Source organism: Rhinolophus ferrumequinum, chromosome 20 (genome assembly GCF_004115265.2).
Source record: "Rhinolophus ferrumequinum isolate MPI-CBG mRhiFer1 chromosome 20, mRhiFer1_v1.p, whole genome shotgun sequence".
NCBI lineage: Eukaryota > Metazoa > Chordata > Mammalia > Chiroptera > Rhinolophidae > Rhinolophus > Rhinolophus ferrumequinum.
Window position 1 is genome coordinate 48,406,797 of NC_046303.1, and position 24,816 is coordinate 48,431,612.

The following is a 24,816-nucleotide window of genomic DNA, read 5'->3' on the forward strand; positions in this document are numbered from 1 at the left end:
GTGCCCATTTAGCATATGAGAAAACTGAGGCACAGAAAGATAAGACACTTGCCCAGGGTCATCCAGCTAGTGAGTGGCAGAGCTAAGATGTGAAACCACAGTGTGGCTCTCAGAACTGGGCTTTTCATAACTATGAATCACCACAGGTGTATTTCTGCACAATATAAATGGCCAGATATAACATTGTTATTTTTAACTTTTAAAACTAAAGTGTGAGCTCTTAATGCATTTTATCTTTATTCTGTTTTTCCCTCCCAAACTCTCAGATGATGGAAATGCTTAAAGCAAACTAAGGTAGTGTGAGACCACACCATGTAAGTGTGAGCATGGCTCCTTGTGGGTCCAGCTGTGTTTTGTGCGCTTCTGCCTACCGTTCCCGCATGTTCTCTCCGCTGTTCTCTGATTTCTGCTTTCGCCGCTTGGTGCTTGGGCCGCATGAATCGTCATTTTTAAGCCATAGATCCTATATCTTTGTTCCTGATTTTATATTTGTGCTTCTCTCTCCCCCAATCCGTGGCACATGGGAAAGAGCCAGAGCAACTGTCAGCCTGGCACCTCCTGGGGAAGGAGCTGAGAGCCTCCTAGGAATCTGTTTGGTTATCGTTCTCTGACAGTGAGCCCTCAGATTGTCAGCTTTCAGGAATCTGGGCATGCGTCCACGTTCACACTACAACATGACACTCCACAGTGTGGAAACACGTGTAGGCCTCTCCATTCAAGTTGTGGTCACCCATAGCGCCCTTTGCTATGCAGTGTTATGCGGGGGCCACCCACCTAAACAGGGTGTTGCTCTGTGAGTCTTTGTAGGAATGGATGTTATGTGAAAATAAATACCACTGTGCCATGTAACAGGGCTAAAATGAGCCGTGGAGAGAAGAAGTAATCTTCTCGTTCATTTATTATTTTGTCTGTAAATATGTGTATGATGGAACACATACAAATATTGAACAAACCTGTAATTATGAAGGAGAAAGGATGATGGTTTTTAAGCCAAATATGGGCTACACTGGCCCTTCATTGTACACACACACACACACACACACACACACACAATCCCTTTTGTTATTCCTTGAAGTCACATAAACTATGTGAATTCAATATGTGATAAACTAGATTTACATTGTGCCTGACAAAGAGTATACCTGGAACATTTAATACATGATCCTATTTTACTGTACAGCCTTCCCCACCTGACCATGATTTTGGGGTGGTAACTGCCTCTTATTTTCAATGTCACTGAAGTTATGAATGTGTGTTTAATAGGAATTAGTTTGGAGGAAACTTTGTAAGTTAGTTTCAGAGATGGCAAGAATTTAAAATTGAAGGGGCTCTTATAGGCTTCCAAGGTGGCAGAGTATGTACTGTGCTCACCTCCTCCCACAACTACATCAAAATTACAACTAAACTACAGAACAACTATCACTGAGAATCACTGCAAGTCTAGCCGAACAGACATCCCATAAGTAAGGATATACAGAAGAAGCCATGTCAAGGCTGGTAGGAGAGGTGGAGATGTGGAACAGGCTGGTCCCACACCCCCATGTGGCAATTAAAAATTGGGAGGGATATCTTGGCTGTGGAGGTCCACACTGAGGAACAAGGTTCTCCAGCCCAGGGTTCCAGTGCCAAGGAGAGAAGTCCCCATAACTTGTGGTTGTGGAAACCAGTGGAGATTGTAGCTGAGTGAGATGGAGAATGGCTGCAGTCCCAGGCACTCCTCTTAAAGGGCCCATGCACAGAGTTACTCACTGACAGACTCACTCACTCTGAACTCCGACACTGGAGCAGCAGCTCAAAAGACACCAGGGACATACAGGGAGGAACTGAATTGTCTAGCTTCAGGCTGAGAGCTGGAGGGCCAGCTTTCTCCTAGACAAAAGTGCTGGCAGAAACCATTTTGTTGTTGTTGTTGTTGAAACCTGTCCCGTCCCAGCCTATACCAACACATGCAGGCAGGCCTCATATCTAAGTCTTCATCAACCTGACTAACACCATCAGCCCTGCCCTGGAGATTCCCTGAGACCCCACCCCACCCAACTTTCAGGCCTAGACAAGCCACTTCCATTGGCTTTTCCATACAAATGGCATGCCTTGGCTAATGCTACGGACTTTCCTAAAATCTCTCAAAGGTTCACAAACCCCAAACAAGCAGCATCTGGCTTCGGTGTGCCCCGTATCTCTTGCTAATCAGCCCGAAGCCCAGCACTAGTGGTAGTCAGCCTCAGTTCACAGTTTGGCCTCTCTCAGACACCTCCAAGCACAGCACAGTGGCAAGTATCTGCAGATCATCTTGTAGCTCATACCAACTGGCCCCAGGCAGGGCACAGGCAGCATCTGATTTTGGCCAGCACCAGAGCCCCTCCCAAGAGGGATCCCAGAACCAATACACTTAGTGGCCAGTTTCAGATCACACCAGAGCACCACCCAACCATTTCTATGCATGGCACTGCCAAAGGGCAGACTCGACAGGCACCATAGCCCTGGTAAAGCAAATCCTGCTCTGTAGGGTCAGCCCCTGCAAAACAGCTCCTCCATTGTAGTCACAGCCAGTCTTCACAACCACGCAGCCCAAGGGTCAGTCCCACCCATTGGTGTGCCAACAGCAATCAAGGCTCTACTATAACAAGAGGACACATACAACCCACACAAGGGACACACCTGGAACATCCAACTCAGGTACCAGGGAGACTGTGCCACTAGGCCCCATAGGACACATACTACATAAGGCCACTCTATCAAGACCTGGAGACATAACAGCCCTACCTAATACATAGAAACAAACACAGGGAGGCAGCCAAAATGAGGAGACATAGAAACATGTCCCAAATGAAGGAACAGAACAAAACTCCAGAAAAGGAACTAAACAAAATAGGGACAAGCAATCTACCAGACACAGAGTTCAAAACACTAGTTACGAGGCTGCTCGATGATCTCAGTGAGAACTTTAACAAAACAATAGCAACATAAAAATGGAGATAGAAAATATAAAAAAGAACCAGTCAGAAATAAAGAATACAATAACTGAAATGAAGAATACATTAGAGAGAATCAACGGTAGATTAGATGAAGCAGAGGTTCACATCAGTGATTTAGGAGACAAGGTAGCAGAAAACACCCAATCAGAGCAGCAAAAAGAAAAAAGAATCCAAAAAAATGAGGATAGGGTAAGGGGCCTCTGGGACAACATCAAGCATAACAACATTCTCATCATAGGGGAACCAGAAGGAGAAGAGAGAGAGCAAGAAATTGAAAAGCTATTTGAAAAAATAATGACAGAAAACTTCCCTAACCTGGAGAAGGAAATATTAATAGACATACAAGCCCAGGAAGTGCAGAGTCCCAAACAAGATGAACCAAAAGAGGCCCACACAAAGACACAACATAATTAAAATGGCAAAGGTTAAAGACAAAGAGAGAATCTTAAAAGCAGCAAGTGAAAAATATTTTATGTAAGGAGCTCCCATACGTAAGACAGTCAGCTGATTTCTCAACAGAAACTTTGCAAGCCAGAAGGGATTAGCATGAAATTTTCGAAGTGATGAAAAGTAAGAAGCTACAACCAAGATTATTCCACCCAGTAAAGCTATCATTCAGAGCCAAAGGACAGACAACGAGCTTCCCAGACAAGGAAAAGCTAAAGGAGTTCATTACCATCAAACCAGTATTACAAGAATATTAAAGGGACTTCTTTAGGAAGAAGAGAAAAAGATCAATATATAAATAATAAAATGGCAATAACTGCATACCGATCAAGAATTACCTTAAATGTAAATGTATTAAATGCTCCAATCAAAAGACATAGGGTGGCTGAATGAATAAGTAAACAGACCCTTACATACGAGTATGCTGCCTACAAGAGATTCACTTCAGATGAAAAGACACACACAGACTAAAAATAAAGGATGGAAGAAGATGAGTCATAAAAATGGAAGAGAAAAAGTACTTACAACAGACAAAATAGACTTTAAAACAAAGATTATAACAAGAGACAAAGAAGGATTCAATAATTCCACTTCCAGGTATTTTTCCAAAGAAATACAAAACACTAAATCAAAAAGACATATGCATCTATATGTTCATTGTAGCATTATTTACAGTAGCCAAGATATAGTAGCAACATAGTGTCCATCAATAGATGAGTGGATAAAGAAGAGGTACGTATATACAATGGAATATTACTCGGCCATAAAAAAGAATGAAATGTTGCCATCTGCAATACCTAGAGAGTAGTATGCTAAGTGAAATAATTGAGACAGAGAAAGACAAATATCATGTGATCTCACTTATATTTGAAACCTAAAAAACAAAACAGAAATAAACTCATAGGTACAGAGAACATTTTGAGGGTTACCAGATGGGAGGGGGTTGGAGGAATGAGTGAAAAAAGGGAAGGGATTAAGGAATATAATCAATAATATTGTAGTAACTGTATGGGGTCAAATGGGTACTAGATTTATAAGGGTGATCACTTCATAACTTATATAAATCTCTAATCACTATGTTTTACGCCTAAAACTAATATAATATTGTAACTGAAAAATAAAAAATTATTTTAAAAAATCATAAATTAAGAATCCAGGTAATAAATGAAGTTTTTAAAAAATAAATAAATAAAATTGAAAAGGCTCTCACAAGATGTGACTGAGCACTACTCAGTCCCCTGCAGGGTTCAGCCTCCCACCCATTGCTCAGACATGCACAGAATTCTGGAGCTGAAGGATGCTTAGAGATGGATCCTTCACTCCAAACCCTTGATTCATAAATGGTGACAAGTTTCGAGAGGGAAAGTAACTTGCCCAAGATGGGGCAGCACCTGGTTTAAAACTCAATTCTCCTCTTTCCCTCAAAGCATCTCTTCAGGGTATATCCCAGTTCCTTTCTTTCCAGGAGAGAATCCTATACACAGCCAGGAGAGCCTTTTTTAAAAAAAAAAAAAAAAAAAAAAAAAAAGATTTTATTGGGGAAGGGGAACAGGACTTCATTGGGGAACAGTGTGCATTTCCAGAACTTTTTTCCAAGTCAAGTTGTTGTCCTTTCAATCTTAGTTGTGGAGGGCGCAGCTCAGCTCCAGGTCCAGTTGCCATTGCTAGTTGCAGGAGGCTCAGCCCACCACCCCTTGCGGGAGTCTAACCAGCAACCTTGTGGTTGGGAGGACGCGCTCCAACCAACTGAGCCATCTGGGAGCTCAGCTGCAGCCCAGCTCAAGGTGCCATGTTCAATCTTAGTTTCAGGGGGCACTGCCCACCATCCCTTTCGGGACTCGAAGAATCAAACTGGCAACCTTGTGGTTGAGAGCCCGAGCTCCAACTGACTGAGCCATCTGGGAGGCAGCTCAGCTCAAGGTGCTGTGTTCAATCTTAGTTGCAGGAGGCGGAGCCCACCATCCCTTGTGGGACTCGAGGAGTTGAACCAGCAACCTTGTGGTTGAGAGCCCACTGGCCCATGTGGGAATCAAACCAGCAGCCTCGGAGCTCCAACCACCTGAGCCATGGGGCAGGCCCAGGAGAGCCTTTTTAAAGTGCATGAAAGTAAAGGAGCCTGCATCCCAGGAAAGGACCATGGGTCATAGTCCTAGCTCTGCCACTAAATATCTGGTGAGCTTGGGAAAGTTACTATGCCTCTCTAGACCTCAGGCTCTTCGTCTGTAAAATGAGTTTGAGAACAGCTGGTTTCAAAAAATATATGACAGTAAGTTTGCTCCTAACCTCAGGCTGTTTTTCGTGCCGTTTCCTCCCAGCAGTATTCATTTCCCACTATAGGATTACAGAAAAACTTAAAAGTTGGGCTGTGCCAATGGGGACAGCACACGGGAGCAAGAACCCTGTAAGTCTCTGTTATTAACTGAAGAAGGACAAAGACAAGAGGGAGAAAGTGCAGGTGAGATGTGAGTTGCCTGCCGACCTTACACAGACTTACGACACCGAGGTGGACGTGAAAAACGTCAGGATGGGCCATCTCAGATATGCCGGTTTCTGCAGTTTGGAGTTATCCAGCTGGTATCTACTTCTCTCCTTTCCAAGACACCACTGATTAGAGCTCTGGAACTTAAGGAGACCCAGTAGGTGAGCAAGGTTACATTTTCTCCTTTCAGTGCGTTGCTTAACGGTAGTTAACAGGGCCAGGAAAGTCTCTGAGGCAGTGAGAGACTAATTTGAAAGCCGGAAAGCAAGAGTAGAGACCCACACATGCCAGCTTCCTGCACAGCTTTGAGATATACCCCCCATTTACATAAAATTATAGAAATACAGATATTAACCAAATATGCAATGTCATTTTAACAGCTGTCTTTTTCCATGGTGAATCCATGGCATTTTTTTTCCTTTTTTTAATTAGTTTCAGGTGCACAAGACAAAGTAATACTTCGACGTTTATCACCTCATAGGAGGGGGTGTGAACCCCCCTCCCCCCATCCATGGCATTTTTATGATGCATCTTTTGATAAAGCAAAGTATCATCACTTGATTTAACATTTTGGTCCATTTTGGTTTCCATATACTGAGTTTGATTCGATATGTAACTTTTCCCAAAATAGCTCATTTGGTCTACAGCAGCCTTCCCTGGATCTGACACTGATTCCACGCTGGTCAAGAAGAACAGGATAGGATATGGTGGGGTGGGGAAAATCACAGAGATGGATAATTTCCTGTGCACTTCTTAAGTTCTAAAGCCGCTGTACAAAATGTAGCACTGCGAAGAGCTGTGGCCTCAGAAAGTATCAATGGGATAGAATTTCAGCTCCAGAATTTTGGTGGAGAAAGGGCTTCAGAGGCAGCAAATCCGGCTGAGGACTCTTAAAGCTGCATTTGCATAGAACTTGATATAAGGTTGAAAATTTTCAATCAACCGTGTCATTTGGAGGGAGCCGCTGCTGGAAATTATGGTAAGGGCCTGCAGGCCCCTTCTTGGCAACCATCATTTCCCTGGTGTTACCGTCCCTTCTCCCATGACAACTTAGTGCTGTTTAAAGAGGAAAATCGCATCCTCGGGCAGTCATGCAAGACCAGTCCTCACGTAGAGGATGCTGGACAGACAGGCAGGCACAAGTCATGAGCTCGTCACCTTATTTTTCCCTTTGCCGTGGAGCCGCCAAAACAACAAATCAAACGGGGTAATTTTCTGGCTTCTTCCAGGTGCTTCCTGGCCCCTTCCAAGGATAATGGTTGTCCTACTGAGACCTCTAGTGGCCATATTGGTAACTGCGGGTACCTGAAGAAGGAGGGGAGGAGCCATAGAGTCTACCTAGCAAGCCAGGAGGGTCTGTAGAGGCCTCAGCCTGAAATACATTCTAGATGGAAGAAAGGAAGCATCTGTGTCCTGAGATCCCGGAAATATCAGCCCATAAGCCTGATACCCATCCCCCAAAAGAGCCTGGCTTTTTAGAAATGGTTTCTGCCTGGTTAGCCACGGTGATGAGAACTCTGCCTACTCTTTGTGCTTGCAGTTGTTATTCCAGCTTAGTTCTGGGATATCCTGAAAGTGCTAGATTTGGCCAATCCTTCTTTTCTTGTCCTACTGGAACAGACCTATAGCCACATTTTTATCTGGAACCAAACAGCTCCCAGGAGTCTGAAGCGCCAGCCGCCAGAACAAACACACACCATTTGCTCCCTGAGGCCCTGCGCAGGGGCCTGGCTCCTGGACCGCGCGGCCCTGCAGAGCTTTCCCAGACATTCACCTTTTGGAGAGGGAGAAAACAAGCCCTCCGCCACCACTGCCTCCTGCCCTCTGAGCCTCAGTAAATAGGTTACGCCCAACAGTTGTAATCGCTTTAACCCAGAGATTCTCAAAATGTCGCCCCCTGATCAGCAGCGTCAATATTGCCCAGGAACTTGTTAGAAATGCAGGTTCTCAGGCCTGACCCTAGACCCACTGAATCAGCCGCTCTGAGGGTGGGGCCCAGCCGTCGATGTGGTACAAGCCCTCCAGGTAATTCTGAGATTTGCTCAAGTTTAAGAGCCACTGCTCCAAGCACTGCTTTACAACTGTCAATATATATAGGGTTACAAATGTTCAGCTTCTTTAATATGTACATTCTGACCCCTCACCCACAGAGATTTAGTAATTCTGCAGTGGGGATGCAGAAACCTGATTTTCCAACCACCATTCCATGTAATTCTGATGTGGGGGATCCACAGGCCACCGTTTTGAGAAATTCTGTGCTAGAAAGAGTAAGCCTATCTTTGCTTTTCCTCTCTTGAATTAGAGATACTGTCCTCGTATCTCACTGGTCATCAAAGAGGGCTCAGGAGGTATATCAGCACACTCCAGATCTGTGGAGGGGGTCATATTATTCCCTTGACAAATTAGTTTTGGCTGCCACTGTGAGGAAAACCTCAGTGGAGTCTGTCGCACAATCCAAAGTGAAATCTTCCTCTGGAGAGAGATGTTCATTACTGAGGGAACACAAAGAACAGGAAGCCTGTGGTTTCTTGTGAGTCTGCATCTCTGAGGTGCTGTGCCAGTCTCGACCATGAAGCCATGTGGCACGTCTAGGCTGTCCATCAGAGAGTTTCCCTTTCTTCTCCCTTCTCGAGAGACTTAGTGGAGCCTTTCCAACAGGACCCCAGAGGCTAGTTCTTTGTAATACTACTAGAAAGAACGGGTTTTCAAAACTTGAGGTTATGAATACGCTTGGCTAATACGGCCTCTGCTTTGATCACGCTGGAAAAAGAGAGTTCAGTTTTGTAAATGAACAGTCCCAGCTCCCCTCCACACAATGCTGGGCCCTCCTGGGATCCCCAGAAGGTGTTTTCCATTGTTCTTTACCATCCCCATCTAACCCCCTCACCCAGTTCTCTCCAGAGCACCCACACCATCTGGGGCTCTGGTTCATTGGCATGTGCTCTGAGAAGACTAAAATGCTGAGTCACATTTTCAAGGATCTGACAGGAGCAGAGCAAGAGACTCGTGCTGACATTTCTTGTCACCACCTAGGATTCTCAGTCTGTCTTGGCACCGGCCTGCACAGATGATGTCTGCTTGGAGTAGTGGCTTTATCAGGTGAAGTCTCTATTCTTTCAAACCATGTGGGTAGAGCAGGCGGAAACCAGGCTCCCTTCTTTCCTTCTCTTCTTCCTTCCTAACTCCCCCTCGCCCCCCGCTTTTCACCTTCTTCTCCTTAACCATTTCCCCATGTTCCCTTTCCCATATTTCCTATGCTTCTGTGATTTTCTCCAGCTTCCCGCCTCCCTCTCCTTTCTTCTTGTTGGGCCTCCCACAATACTAAAAAGCAGGCCCCCCACCCCGGGAGCTCAAAGAGTTTCACCACATTAAATGCTAGAGCCACAGGCATCCTGCCAAGCAGAGAATGCCACCTTAATTTACTATGAAGCATAATTAAAAGACAGATCTTCCATCTCCCCTCATTCACACACAGGGAGAGAGAAGGGAAGCGAAAAAGGGAAGAGCTTCAAAGGAAGATCCAACGAGAAGCCACTGACGGGGCAGAGTCCAACCGCTCTGCTTAGAATCTGGGGCAGGAAAGGGAGGAGGGGAAGGGGCAGGGGCAATGCTGAAAGGAGGGCAGTAGCGAAGAGGAGAGAAGGCTTTTTGTCCAGACGACAAATCATCTCTTCACACTGAAATGTTCCTGGACGTTGTGTGGGAGCCGGGGATGGGCAGGGCCGGCCTGGCCCCCGAAAGCAGCAGCTGTCCTGTCCCCTCGCTTACTTGTTCTCAGCTCCTGCACCAGGGCCAGCTCTGGGAGTGCCCAACCAGTATAGTCCCACCTGGTCCCGAGCTCAGCAGAGCCCCCACCCCGTGCATGGGGCTTAATGCTCTGAGCCCCAGTTCTGACACTGCGGAGCACTAGAGTATGTGGGGGCCGGGGGCGAGCCTTGGAGACAGTGCAGGGCGTCCCACTTCCTGCTGCCTCCCTCTCCCTCATCCCTATCCCGCCCACCCCCATCCCATGTCCCCAGCTCCCTGGGGGATGGGTTCTCAGCCCCCTCTCCTGCTCCCTAGAACCTGAGCCCTGCCTGACCTCCCCTCCTTGTGCCACCCCAGTGACCACGGAGACCCTCTGCCCCAAGCAAGGGCCTGGGCACAGAGGGGAAGGTCATGGTTGGCTGCACCTATCCTACAGCCTCTTGGGGCAGGGCATAGCGGTGGCCATCCCACCCAGGACTGGCAGCACTGTGGCAGTACTCCGGTGGACATCAGGCAGGATGCCACAACTCGATGAGGGGCGAACAGATTGCTCACTCCTGACCCAGTTACCTAGTACAGAGGCTGCAGTACCCTGGAGGTGGGGCTCCGTCACACCCGCGAAGGTGGGAATATCCCTGTACCAGGGGCAGCTCCCTGAGCCGCTCTGCGCCAGGGGAACCCTCTCTGCCTCCTTCCAACCTTCCTGAGGCTGTCTGTGTTTGTCCTTCTGGCCAGCTTGGGGCATCCTCCAGGGACAAAGTACACGTTGTGATTTCGATGACGGCACAAATGAGTTAAATGCTCTGACCTTTGCATTTAAAACTGGCATTGTACAATGAGTAATGAATGGTAAAATTCATGCTAATAATTTAAATTTTTAATTTTTATTTACTTAGAATGGCATTAAATGGCAAATAAGACACCACCACTGATGGTGGCTGCACAACAATGTGAATGTATTTAATACCACTGCACACTTAAAAATGTACAACATGTACCTGTAATGTGTAAATGTAAAAAGGGTAAGAAGGCAATTTTTTGTTATGTATTTTACCACAATGAGAAAAAGGGGGACAAAAGAGTAAAAACAAACAAACAGCATGACAAGGCAAGAAAGAGACCACAGGACAAAAAGTAGTTTAATACCTCTAATGGCACTTTTTTGCTTTTTGGTTAATTTTCACCTAGCACTGGGCCTGCAAATTATGTAGCTGGTTGTGTCTGCACCTCCCAGTCTCCCCTGACATGGAGGTGATCACATTAATTATTATACAATGCTGGAGGTGAAATTCTATTCCTGTGGGGGAAAAGTTTCCCAATCTATGACTGAAGGTACTTTCAATCTTAGTACCCATTCAGCCACAGGAGAAAAAACCTACATATGAAACACAAAGAGATTCTTGCACGTGGGTGAGCACCCGTCACTGTGTGTACATGAGGTTACCTAGAAAAATCTACAAATTCCTCATCAGTCCTCTCCACGGACGCGTAATGTAGCCACCCAAACTCACCCTTTCTCTGCCCCCTTGGGAACCTCGGTAAGCTCTTCAGACAGGTGTGGGAAGTTTAATGTATTTCCTGTGAAATCGTACCATTCTCCTCGATCAGCTTATCCCAGCTTTGCAAATTGAAAAAAAATTAATTCCTGGCATCAATAGCCTGTTAAATTGGTTCTGATTAATAGTTGAATCTTAAGACTCTTTCAAGACAACACAAGAACAGTTTCGTGGGGAAGGGAGAGTGAGGCCAGGTGGGACGTGTCACGTCGTGGTGGAAGTCGTGGTGGAACAGACTGATGACCTCAACAGGAGGTAAAATGCAGATGCCAGATTCTGGAGGAGGCAAATGCCTTAGAAAAACCAGAGGAACACACAGAAACTTCTGCCCTGCCGGCTGAAGGACCCAGCATTTATTTCCTATTAATATACTTCTAGTACTGATCTAGACGCATTCTTAGACTTGAAGTGTGACTGCAGGTCATATTCTTGTAGTTCACATTAAACCTTCTTGGATTTTGAATTATTTCTAGTGGCAGAATGGCTTCCTTTAATCCTGAAGGAGAAAATACAATCGTCCTGAAAATACAACCAGACTGAGAAACAGGTAGCCTTAACAGTCCAAAAGAACAGTCCCTCGGGATGATTTGCAGGCGTATAGTATGTCCAAATCACTCTAGATCTTTACGACAAATCCTTTAAGCGTGTCCGTGCTTGTACACCACCAGAACTTACGTGAGCCAAGCTTCTCCCAGCCTAGTCTTGCACTGAAGGTAATTTCAATCCTAGTATTCTGTTACCAACTGGAGGAAGAAGGAGACCTCAAAGTAAAAGAACAAAGAGATTCTTGCATTTAGATGGGCACCCATCACACTTTTCAGAAACCCCTGAGTTTCTCAATAGAGGCATTCAGGCTGCCCTGAAGTGTGGCATCAGAATCCTCTGGGGGCTGGGTTTAAAATACTGCCACCTTCATGCTTTCCAGATCGACCGATTCTGACTCTGGGAATTTTTGAGTTAACCAGGAGGCTCTTATGTAGTAAAAATGTGAGGCCCTCCAGACGCTTTCATTAATTTCAGCAACTCATTGTATTTTCAGAACCTAAGGATCCAACAATTCTATTGTGCAGTGAGAATCATTAAGTCAAATTAATTTGTATGCTGTGTAATTCCCAGAAGTTAAGAGCAAATTTATTTCTACATGCATTCTTTCAGTCAGCATGTACTGGGGCCGTGCAAGCCCTGGGCGCTGAGCTTGCTTCTGTAAGTTAACGGAGCGTCACAGCATCTCTAGGACACCTGCACGTAGAGTATACTTAGGAAAGACTCAGACTGCAAGAGAAGGATGAGAAGTGAATCTTTGAGAGGATTAGGGGAAAAGGTAATAACAGCTAAGGGACTCCCCTCTCCCGGCATTATTGTGATTTTGCTCTATGCTGGGGCTGCGCCTGTTTTATCTCATTCCATCCTCACAATAATCTATGAAGTAGGTTCGAGTATATTGTCCCCATTTTACAGATGAGGACACTGTAACTCAGAGAGTCTATTCGCCCAGTAAGCAGTGGAGCAGGAGCTCACGGCCAGCAGTCCGCTTCTGGGACGCGGGCTCTTCCTCAACACGCTCCCCACCACCAGGGTGGTTTTCCTTTCCCTGATGAGGCAGAAACCAGGAGGTGACGCTTTCCATTGTGAATATTTTGTGCTCTCCTGTTGCCACCTAATTTCTAGTCCAACACGATTCCTTCTATATAAATCCATAAAGCACACATATATGCCAGGCTCTGGGGATACAAGGTGAATAAATGTGTGCCTCGAAAAGCTCCCAGTTACTAAGACATTCAGTCATACACGAAGTCTAGAATTACAGCTCAGAACCCCAACTTCCATGAGCTGCCTAAGGCCAGTGGTTGCCTGACCTGCCTTTCTGAAACTATCCACGCAGTAGCTTCCTACTGCCTTACATCACTGGGCTGTCAGAACGACTCTGCCAGTTTACCTGTTCTTACTCAAGCACAACCTTTCCTAGGGGCATAAATTTGGAACTGAATCCTCTGTGTCATACAGCCTGGAGAATTATAATTTTTTAACACCTTTCAGTGTGTTAACGTCAGTCTTTTTCCTCCTCCCCGAATGCTGGTAAAATTTTCCGGGCTCCTGAAACTGGCCCCCTCAGTGTAACCCTAATAATAAAAAGCAAAGCCGTGCACAAGAGCAAGCAGGAGGTTTATAGCTGAAGGCTCTGCAGGAGAGAAATAGGGCATGTCGTTTGCAATCATTACTACATCGCAGCGTCTGTGGCAGTTAACGTCTAGTTGAAATAAGTTGGTCAGTTCTAGCTGTGTCCCAGGCTACTTCCTGCTATGAAGGCTGAATACAAACCAGAATATCTCACTGTCAATATGAAAACTGTATAAAAACATCTTGAAGACCATTTAGACTTGCCCTGAAAGCTACCATGGTAGATTTCTTTCACCCCAAACCAATCTGTAAGAATTTTCTTCAGCCCCTTTTACTTTACAGGTGCCCCAGTAATGAGGGGGGCTTCTTAGGGGAAGGACAGCCCTGGGGGCTCAGTTTCAGGCTGTGAGAACTGGGCAGGCTCAGGTCTTACAGCAAACCGCTAACACAGGCATCCACGACCCCTCACAATTTGGTCCTCAAAAGCAGAGCTACCTCCAGAGACTCCCTCTCAAACATAAATATAGACACAGAGTGTATCCTGCCCTGCCCTACTCAGATTTTGTCAGTACCCCAAGCTGCTTCCCCTGACCCCCACCTTGAGAACCCTCAGTCCAGGATCACCACCAACACCGTGTCTGCTTTTCCTACCTCTAGCCCTAGGTAGCTGAGCATAACTGGGGAAAGACCCCAAACAGAGTGATGCATCTACTACACCTTCTGTGGGGACAGAGCCAGGAGTGCAGTTTCCAGGCTCTCGGCCTCACATGGAAAGGTGCTGGCTCAGGTAGTAAATGGCCATCAACTGTGATTGGACGGCCATCAGCTGTGGCTAGTTGGCCGTCAGCTGTAACCAGTGAGCCATTGGCCACTAATATAACTGCCGTGGCTACACTAGCAGTAAATTGGGGCTAGCAAGAAGATGGTGGCTGAGCTAGCAAGAGCGGATTGCAGCTAGCAAGTGAGGTTGGTTGGCAGAGAAGTGGACGGCAGGTTGAGGATAGTGTGGCTCCTGCTTCCTGTGTCTCCAACCCAGCCGCCAGTGAGACTATAGTGGTATGACTCCCCTATCTATGGCTCCGTGGGTGTTCCTTTCTGGCCTCACCATGTCCTGCGTTCTTATGTGGGGAGCGGAACCAGAGACCCCGCAGGCCACCCTGCGTGACACCTTCATACAATGAGTAACCTCTGCTGAGAACTCCTTGCCCCTCGGTACCTCTTTCATTCATTCCTTCCTGGTGCCTCACAGTCCCTTCCAGAAGTGTTTCTAAACCTCCTCCTCTTTGTTCAAACCTGCAACACATCCTTGGGGGACCCCACCAGACCCTGCACTGAGATGAGGCTCATCCAGTGACAACTTCAGGTTCCTGCTTATCCACCTCCAATCTGTATTTTTGCTCTTTTTTTATTCCCTCATCTCTGTCTCTCTGTCCTTTTTCTGTCCTGGAGATTACTTTTCCTCCTAAGTTGTTTTTATTTTAAGTAACTCCCCACTCCCCTGCGCCCCCAGCCCCTGGCAACCACCAACTACTTTCTGTCTCTATGATTTTTGACTTCTCTACGTATCTCATATAAGTGGAGTCACACGGTCTTTGTCTTTTTGTAACTGACTTATTTCATTTAGTGCAATATCCTCAAGGTTCATTCTTGATGGAGCTTGTGTCAGAAATTTCTTACCTTTTAAGCTGAATACTATTCAATTGTTTGTATATACCACATTTTGCTTATTCATTCATTCACCAAGGGACACTTGAGTTGCTTCCACATTAGAGCTATTGTGTCTCCTGAGTTCTTAATTCCCTCCTCTTTGGCCCCTCCAGAGTGCAGAGTCTATCAGTTACTTTCCTTTTCCCACACTAAAGCGGTTTCCCTGCAGTGGCGTTTTCCCCTTATCTTAGACATATGCTCAGGACCATGGACGCCACACTCTATATGATGAGCTTTTACTCTTTCTCTTGCCTTTTTACTACTACAATTTCATTTTTTAAAAATAGTCCCCACACTTCTACTTCCACACTACTTATTTGCTCTTTTTGGGAGAAAAAGTTTTGTTATGAATATTTCTTCCATTCAAAAAAGTATAAATAATGATGTGATAAACACCTGTTTCCTCACCACGTGGCTTAAGGAAAAAAACATTACCAATACCCCCATTCAGAGCTAAATTGAAATTTAATCTTGCTTCTAATCCTTCCTCCACCATCTCACACACACACACCCCAAATGACCTTTCTTCTCAGGTCTTCTCTGTAACCTCACTTGACTCTTTTCCTTGGCTCTATCTCTTTTCTCAGCTAACATGACCCTGGACTCTCCTGGTTCCCATCCATAGTTTTGATTCCCCTTCTCTGCCTTCTCTAGCTCCCCTCCCCCTTCCAAGTTTCTGACCTTTGTTGTCTGCTCCTCTCTCTATGATCTCTCTCTTCTGTATTATCCATTTGCATTGTTTTACCGCTCACTGACTTACAAATCTAAATATCCAGTCTATATTTTTCACCCAAAACTCCATTTCCAAATTTCTATTTGCATGATAGACATAACAAGACTGTCCTAATGGTGCCTCAAATCAGCAAACCTCAGGGCTTGATCCTCAGCTCTATCCGTTTGAGCTTCTCAACAATGACTGAAATGGGGATATGAGCTCATCAAACTCGTTAGGGACACAAAGCTGGGTGGGGTATTGTGTAGCTGGAAAACAATATGAATCCAAAAGATTTTGACAGGTTGAATCTACTATGATGAAATTTAACAAAGGTCAATGTAAGGACCTAACCATGATTCTAAACACCCAACCACATAATTAGAGAGGTCATAAATCAGGAGCTATATAGAGGAAAGACATAAGGGATTTAGTTAAGTGGCAAGGTTATCAGGCAGCAGCTCTGTGAAAAAGCGAATGGAATCTTAGGCTGTAGAAGGTAAATATCTAGAGCAAGAAAAGGAGTGTCCTCCTGAATGTAACAGTATTTGAGGGCTACAGGGCTCATTTCAGCTCTGCAAACCACATTCAAAGCAAGGCTGTAGGAAACTTGGTGGCACTGAGACGGGAACAGCTGGGACCGTTAGAGTGCCCAAACCGGTCATATGGAAGAAGAAAGATGGAGCAGGTTCCTTGTAGCCCCATGTTATACAGCACCAGTAGGAGGCACTACAGGACATGGATTCAACCCAGGCCACTGAGGAATTCTCCAACTCTGAGCTGCAGAATGTGGGAAGAGCTGTTGGGAGGCAGTGGGTCACTAGGCGAGGTTTCCAAGTTCAGTGGATATGGAGATGGAAATTCCAGCTTCCTCTCTTCAAATCTCTGCTACCACCGAAATCCTTAATTATGTGTGCCTGCCTGGAACTGAACTGTCCATGTAACACATTAAAGCTAAAAAGCCAATGTTCATTGTTATAGCCACAGAAAAAAGTTATTTAAGAAAATCATTTTTGGGGCCGGCCCGGTGGCTCAGGTGGTTAGAGCTCCATTCTCCAAACTCCGAAGGCTGCCAGTTCGATTCCCACATGGGCCAGTGGGCTCTCAACCACAAGGTCGCCAGTTCAACTCCTCGAGTCCAGCAAGGGTTGGTGGGCTCCACCCCCTGCAACTAGCAATGGCAACTGGACCTGGAGCTGAGCTGCACCCTCCACAACTAAGACTGAAAGGACAACAACTTGAAGCTGAATGGCACCCTCCACAACTAAAATTGAAAGGACAACAATTTGACTTGGAAAAAAGTCCTGGAAGTACACACTGTTCCCCAATAAAGTCCTGTTCCCCTTCACCAATAAAATCTTAAAAAAAAAAAAAAAAAAAAAAAAAAAAAAAAGATTCTCTCTAAAATCACTTTTACTTAGTGATTTAAGAAAAAATTTTAACTCGGAAAACTTGGAATGCAGGAGAAAGTCCTTGATCCATTATAAGGTATCCACTAAAAAACAAGGACAAACATTATTCCTGAATGTGAAACATGGAAGTCCTCCCTTTAAAGTCAGGAATAAAAGGGTGCCTCCACCACCATTACCATTAAGCATTATGCTGGAGGTCCTAATGAGGTATCAAAACACCTCACCTACCTGTGAGAACGTAAGACAGGTAAAAAAGGCCATAGGACCCATCTGGGTTTGGTACCTAGCTCTATAGCTTACAATTTAATGACCTTGGAAATTATTTAGCCATATATTTTTCCCATCTATAGAATGAGCAATCTTCTCTACCTCAAGGAGGCTTTGTGAGGTTTGTGCCTCTCATGAGCACAACCAGACCACAACAGCAAACAGATGGTGTCCTCATTCAGCATATTTTAGGAGAGTTGAATGAAGCAGCTATTGACAAAGGTGTAGGCAGGACTAAGGAGAACCCAGAGGGTTGATAACACCTCCCCTAGTTAGCAACAGAGGGAGCCATGACCCGAGGGAGTGGTTACAAAAGCTAGAGAGAGATGTAGCTGCAGCTGTCTCTGTAACTGGCTGTGGGAGAAGAGGCCACCTCACAGGATGTGTGGCCTTCAGTACAAGAATAGTGTCACCCAACTTGTGGCCTGTTAGGAGAGAAAACACCCCAGCCTTTCTTTCCTTCCATCCTCCAATCTGCTGGTGTCTCCTATCAGCTGAAGCCTGAGGGTGAAAGAGCCCCGTTGATGCAGTCTAAGGTGTCAGCCCGTGGAACACGGAACTGGACGGAGAAGGGTAGAGAGTGGATTTGGAGGGGCAACCAGAAAATATCAAGCAAAGTGCTTAGTAAACTCTAGTCTTTTCCTCATTCCTCCCAGTTGCATTTTCCTCGTCAAGCAAAGCTGAGCCGTAAATTGGACTTTTTTTTAGCCACTCTCACACTTTTTCAAAAAGCCTCAATTCAAAGGGCATTCATTGTTTTATTTGATCCCCATAGCACTTTATTTGGTAAACTGGGCAAGTGGTATTATACTGAGGCTTAAGAGATTAAATGACTTTTCAAAGATCATAGAGGGTCCAAGGCTATACCCAGATCCGTTAGGTCTGTGAGATGTCCCAGATGCGCAGATGCTGAGAAAGGTTATTAGAAGATGAACCCTCTGAGGAAGCTAATGGATATTAAACATCATCATCATCCAGCTACTTCCATTAGGCAGACAGTTGTGGCTCCAAAAAAAGATTTGACTCCACTTGTAATAAAGTATATGTGTGCATGTATATTGTAGGTGTATATATTATTTACAACAAAGGATAAATATATAACAAAAGATACATATCAATGAAAGATAAAGGGACCATCAGGACCAAGGAATGGAGCACGATTCCCGTACTATGCTAATTATAAAAGTGACTCTAGTTACTGCGCCTTGACTGAGCTCACACAGTCTGGGTTAGGATTTGAATCCAGATCTCTCTGATTACAAAGCCCAGTTTTAGTTCCTTTTGCCATGTTCCTCATTCCATTTCATCCCTGGGAGAATCAGGCACTGAACTCCGTAACATTGAGATCAGTCACTCACGATAGGCAAACAGCCCTAGAGAGGAGTCTCTCATATTTTGCCAAATTGGACTGAGCTCCTTGGCATCGGTAAGTAACACAATTCTCATTATCTGAAAAGAAGCTGCATACTATTTTTTTCTCAGGGGGTAAAAAAGGGAAATGTTTCTAGAAAAAACTCTGTAATAGATTTCTTATGGAGGGAACTTCCTTTTATGTAAGACACTGAGTGACATGATGGACAGTGTCCCTCACAACAGTTCCATAAGTAATAAAAACGAGCGTTTGCCATGACCATTTCTCGAAATCAGGGCATAACATTAAAGTACTTTTCAGTGAAGGGGGTTCTGGGAGAAGTTAAGGTAACGGTCCAGGCAGGAAGTTTCCTGGTGTTCTATCAATGTCCCTGGTGGACTTTAGAGAACCTGAGGGAAGAGGAGAGAGAGTCCCGCCCTTTGAGACGATTTCCCCCTAAGTAGCATTTCTGTCAGGCTGGCTTTTCACTGGCAGCTATGTGGAGATTCCTCTCTCCATCAAGGTCTGCAGTGCGTGCTGGAGCCTGAGGCTGCAGGGCTTTGGGGAACACAGGGCAGGTGGTCGGGCTGGGCTGACAGTCCATCATGACAGCACTGTGACTTCTCAGTCACAGAGATGTCAGCTCCTGACAGGCGTAGAACTTGCTCAGGCAGTGACACTGCAGTGCCCCTTCCACCATCTTCCACTGATTTGTTTTCAACTATCAAGGAGTACAGGACACAAATTGACTTGGGGGTAGAAAATATTCTCCCACTTTCACCTCCTTCAAGTTTAAACCTCTAATACAACTTCCCACAAATGCCACACAGTCTGCCAACCAGAAGAACCAGCCCCTCACCTTTTGCGGGGAGTTACAGACCAGGACTAGTTAGAATCCCTTATCCCTGAACTTTAATGGCGGTGAAATGGGATGAAAATGGACTTCCGGGGTGGACTTGAAAGGACCTAATGTAGGCAACACCACATGTTGCTACCTCTAGGTGCCAGGCACCTTCTAACATTACCTCTAATCTTCACTACTTACCTTTCCTAGGGGGGCTTATCTCCATTTTATTTCTCAGGTTAGAAAATGAGGTTCTGAGATGGTAAACGATTGGCCAGGGTCACACATGGATAGAGCTGCATGTGATCCCAGCTTTCTCTGACTCGCGCAGGACTCACACTGCTGCTCCCCTCAAGGCAGCAGAAGGCCGATGCTTTGGCCTCTGTGATTTGGAGAAGGGCGAGTCTGGGCTCCCTGGCTGCCTGTGTATGAGCTGCTGGCCTTGCCTGGGCCCCAGGTCCCTGCCTGGGTAGCAGATCCAACTACCCCTCATCCCTGCAGAGCTCAAAGCTGGACACAGATCTGGACCCACTGCACCCTGGGGCCAGCCTTCCGAGGAGCTTTATCCACACCTCCTACTGCCTCTCACAACAACCTAGGGGTAGGTAGAGCCAGAGAGATAACACTCATTACAGGGGAGTCAAGGAGGTAAACCTGTTTCTGTCTGTCTGTCTGTCTGTCTGTCTGTCTGTCTCTCTCTCTCTCTCTCTCTCTCTCTCTCTCTCACACACACACACACACACACTCACACACACACACCCCCCAGCTGCCCGGCACGGAGCTGGGAGAAGAGCCCAGCTGCTTGGAATGCCCGATCCCAGGAGAGCATGTGTGGGAAGATGTTGTATAGCTGAGAAACTGGGTGTCTGTCAACAACTATATGCTCTGTCAGATGAGGACAGCACAGCCCAATTACACAGCGCAGGAGTGAGGCTCCATTAATTGCCTTCGTAGCTGGCATAGTGGGTTTTTTTCTAATTAGAGCCATTGGCCCGGCCTGAAAAGAAATTAAGAATAAAAATGGCTTTGTGTTATTGATTCCAGATTGCATTTTGTGTTGTTTTCCTTGACCTTCATTTGATTTTTCTCTGTTCATCTCAAAATCCTATAAAGTGAACAACGCAAAGGTGATGAGTAGGGGTTTGATCTTATGGTTGGAAACATTTCAGTTTATTCTTAGGTGTATTGAATTTCAGTTTGGCCAAACAACATTGACTCTCCTGCCTCCGTTTTTAAAGAGCATCTGCCAGCACCCGTGGTCACAGTCTGCTGTCTAGAAGAACCAGTCCCTTTTGCAGGGAGTTACAGACCTGGACTACTTAGAATCCCCTATCCCTGATCTTTAATGCAGTTGAAATGGGATGAAAATGGACTTCAGGGGTGGACTTGAAAGGAATTACCACCTCTAGGTGCCAGGCACCTTCTAACAGTATCTCTAATCTTTATTTGACCAATTATAAATAAAGCAGCACAGTTAAAACCTGTGCTGCTTTGTTGACCTTTGATCAAAGGCTAACCAAAATACAAGTGCCGTGTTTTAGGGTCTTACACTAGCTCCTCTTTGGTTGGGATCTGCATGACAAAAGCCCTGAGCTGCCTCTGAGCAGCTCGTGGTCAGGATGGCAGACTGCAGCCCAAAAGGCAACTGGCCTTTCCTGCATGCCTAGTGCAGGCCACACATCTTCCTTCAATTACCATCATTTGGTTCTAGCATAACACTAAAGCGTAGAATTTATTGTCTTCATCGGAGAGGTGACAACATAGGCTCAGCGACATAGAGGAACTAGCTGAGGCTCACACAGTCTAGGTCAGGATTTGAATCCAGATCGCTCTGATTACAAAGCCCGTTTTTAGTTACTTTTGCCGTGTTCCTCACTCCATTTCATCCCTGGGAGAATCAGGCAAGCAGCCCTAGAGAGGAAGTCTCTCATATTTTGCCAAGCAGGTCTCATGCTGATGCAGACACATGCCTTTCTCTTGGGGGCAAAAAGTTCTCCATTTTTTAACTTAGGGTCCTTCTTAGTTTTAGCCTGATTCTTTTTCCCACAGTCCCTTCTTCATCTTTCTTCCCAACCTTTATCATTCTCCTTCTCACCTCCAAAATTATTTCTCAACTTCCCTTTTTCCCTCTCAGCTGATTTCTTGCCCGGTCCAGAAATGGTGGATGGGGTTGCACTTAGCTATCTATTCACCTAACACGTATTGGATCACCTACTACGTGCCAAGCACAGACAAGAAAACCAACCATGAAGCACCAGTTGCTCCTGGAACACAGACGGAGAAGTAGCTAAGTAGGTGTACGGGGGCCAGGAAAGCTTTCCAGAGTAGTTTCCTCATCCAGGATAGCCCACCCTGACCCCAACAGAATCATCTACAAGTGAAAGAAAAGTCTCCCTGTCACTCTTCAGATGTGCTCATGTTCATTCAAGGAGGTAGTATGTGCAGTGTTCTAGGTCACAGCCTCTGAGGCCACCAAACTGCCTGCAGTAAAATGCCAGGGCCACCACCTGCCAGCTATCGGACCTCGGACAGGTTACGTCACCTCTCCACACCGCCCCTTCTCCATCTGTAAAACGGGGATAATAATAGTGCCTACCTCGTGGATTGTTGTGGCACGTGTTTATAAAGTGCCTGATCATTGCCTGGCACAAAGTTAGCACTATATATTCTTCTTCTTCACTCAGTAACAAACATTTGTGGAGCCCCCGCTGAGTAAAAGTTCTGTGCAAGAGACAGCACTGAATACCAAGGCGTAGCCTAGGCTAATAGCTAACGGCATGGAGCTTGGTATCAAACAGACCAAGGGCAAATCCCATCTCTGCCACTTACCAGCCTTGTGACCACAAGCAAACTACATACCCTCTTCAAGCCTGCTTGCACTTGATGTCAAATGGGAATGGTGATAATCTGTCTCACAGGGTAAGGATTATAGGTGAAAATATATGAAGGCTCTTAGCACAGAGCCTGCCTCACGCATGGCAAGGGCAAAATACATGGCACCTGCTCATGTCATCGTGGGCACTGCTGCAGGTCCAAGACACTGACTCCCTGAAGCTTTCAGCCAGGTGGGGAAGGCAAACTCTACCGTCCCTAAAGCAGGGTGACCACAGGAACTTCCAAGACTGAAGGCCTGGCTTATGCATCGAGGAAAGAAACTCTGGGCAGTTTTCCCATAGACTCTGACTTCTTCTGGGATCCCCCCAGGCAGATCCAAACAAACTGGAGTGTCGGATCTGGGTGTCTGGAGGACTCAGCCATCCCAAATCCACCTGTGTGACAGATGTACAGCTTCCTCAAAAATGTTCTAAAGAGAAGGACAGGATCTCAACTGGGCCGTCTTTTCCTCACTGAAGTGAGGGAGAGGGTAGCACTCTACAGACAGTGTACATATGTGTACCAATCCCGAGAGGTCCCAGGTCTCTGGTACCATGTGGGACTGGATCGAAAACAGCATCCGACTGAGGATCAGCCTAATCAGCCTCAAATATTTGACAAGGGTGTTTGAATCCTTCTTCCACCTGCCGGTGCAGGTTGAAGCATTGGGCTGCCTACACTTTTCAAAAGAAAACAAAGTAGGCATGCTTGTATATATGAATATGTCTGTCAGGTTCATTTGGTCTTCAACTCATCTTCTTAAAAGAAATACGTGTCAAGCCAATATGTTGTTACTAAGATTGTTTTAAAAGAAAAACAGTGGCAGAAGATCCTATTAAGAAGAGAAGCTAAAACCAGTGTGTTAATTTTTTAAATCCTGGTTTTTAACAATGTATGAATGGGCTCATACACTCCCACACACACATTTTATTTCTTTTTCTGTACATTTCCAAAGGGATTTCAGGAACTAACAGCAAACTGCCTTCGCACACTGCTTGCCTTCGCAGAGTGGGAGATCTCAGAATAGGAGGCAAGGCCCCTGGCAAGACTTTTGGTTGCCCCCATCTGACAAACCTAGTACCGGTGGTCCTCAGAATGTAGGGTCTGCCTGCTTTTGTGGGGGCAATGGCAGGGGAGGAGGGTGGCTGAGTAGTTAAGCCAGTATGTGGCGATCCCTAATGAAAATGAGCCCCGGGTCTTGCCTCACTGACGTGAGCACTGATGTTGGGGTGAGCAGAAGGTGAGCCCAGAAATGTGATAGGACTCCCAAGAAATGCCACCCATATACAGCTCACGGCTGCTGTCATCTCGTTTGTCTAATTCTCTTTATTATTGGAATGTTCAAAATATTAACCTCACTCTGGATATTAAATTAATTTGGACAAATCACAATTGATGCCAATTACCTGGACTGAAGAGCTTCTCCTCTTACTACTACAATTCACAATTGCACATAATTGCAATCTAATTTATTTGCTTTAATTAATATTTGACTTATATACAAAGAGATGGGAGCGATTTTTCAAGAGTGTCTTTCTGCTGACAATGTTTTAGTGCCTAAAAGGAAGGCTTTTTACACTAAGATAATTTTTAAGTTCAAATGAGTTGGGTTTCAAGAAGCTCTCAGAGCACGATATGTACCTGTTAATTCAGGCTCATTCATTGCTCCTAATCCCACAACATTAAAACTCTATTTTGATGGTTCTTGCAAAGAGTAATTTTACGTGAATTATCCTCTCTGTTTATAAGGTGAAATGTTCATTCCCCAGATATAGGGCAGGCCCAGGCAAAATTGTGCAGTCAAAATTTGCCTTTGATGCTCTTCCATCTTCTTTTTCTTGACCCCGTCCCCTTGTTAGTGCCTCCCTGCCTACCCACCCCCATATCCTCACACCTCTGGCCACCCTCCCTCCAGCCCACCAGATCTAAGCCAGCTCTGCACTCCCTGGCCTGAGTCCTTCAAAATTTACTAGTCCTGAGTCCTGGCAAGTCATTGGAGCCCATTTAGGGGAATTAATCCATGGTAAAATGTTACCTGACTGATAATAGCTCTCAGATAATCTCAGATAATATAGCTCATTTTAACCAAGCCCTTCAGTGCCTTAGTCATGCTTAATGGTGATGGAAATGTTAGTAGCACATAAAGGAGATTTTTCAGACCTCAGAAAGCCTTTTAGAATTCTTTAAATTATGGGACAAACAAACAAACAAAAAATCACAACTCCACACCTACAGTAAAGAGAGGTAGGAGAATCCCCAGTTTAGTCAGCTACAGATTTAATCTTTATTTCAGATATTTACCAGTTACAACTGTGTGTCGCACATTG

General features: G+C 45.5%; 1 protein-coding gene across 3 annotated transcripts in view; it reads left to right on the plus strand.

Annotated features, from left to right (window-relative positions):
• The window catches only part of LHFPL3 (LHFPL tetraspan subfamily member 3), a 506,975-nt gene that overhangs the window by 456,455 nt on the left and 25,704 nt on the right, over window positions 1-24,816 (plus strand). Inside the window, exon 3 of one of the 3 annotated variants that reach the window (XM_033088948.1) lies at window positions 267-294. The exons of 1 other annotated variant lie outside the window; for it this stretch is intronic. In XM_033088948.1, the coding sequence (XP_032944839.1) occupies window positions 267-283 (17 nt within the window). In that variant the 3' untranslated portion in view covers window positions 284-294. Of the gene's footprint in view, window positions 1-266; window positions 315-24,816 lie in introns of all 3 variants that reach the window. One more of the 3 variants, XM_033088947.1, reaches the window with a different exon arrangement.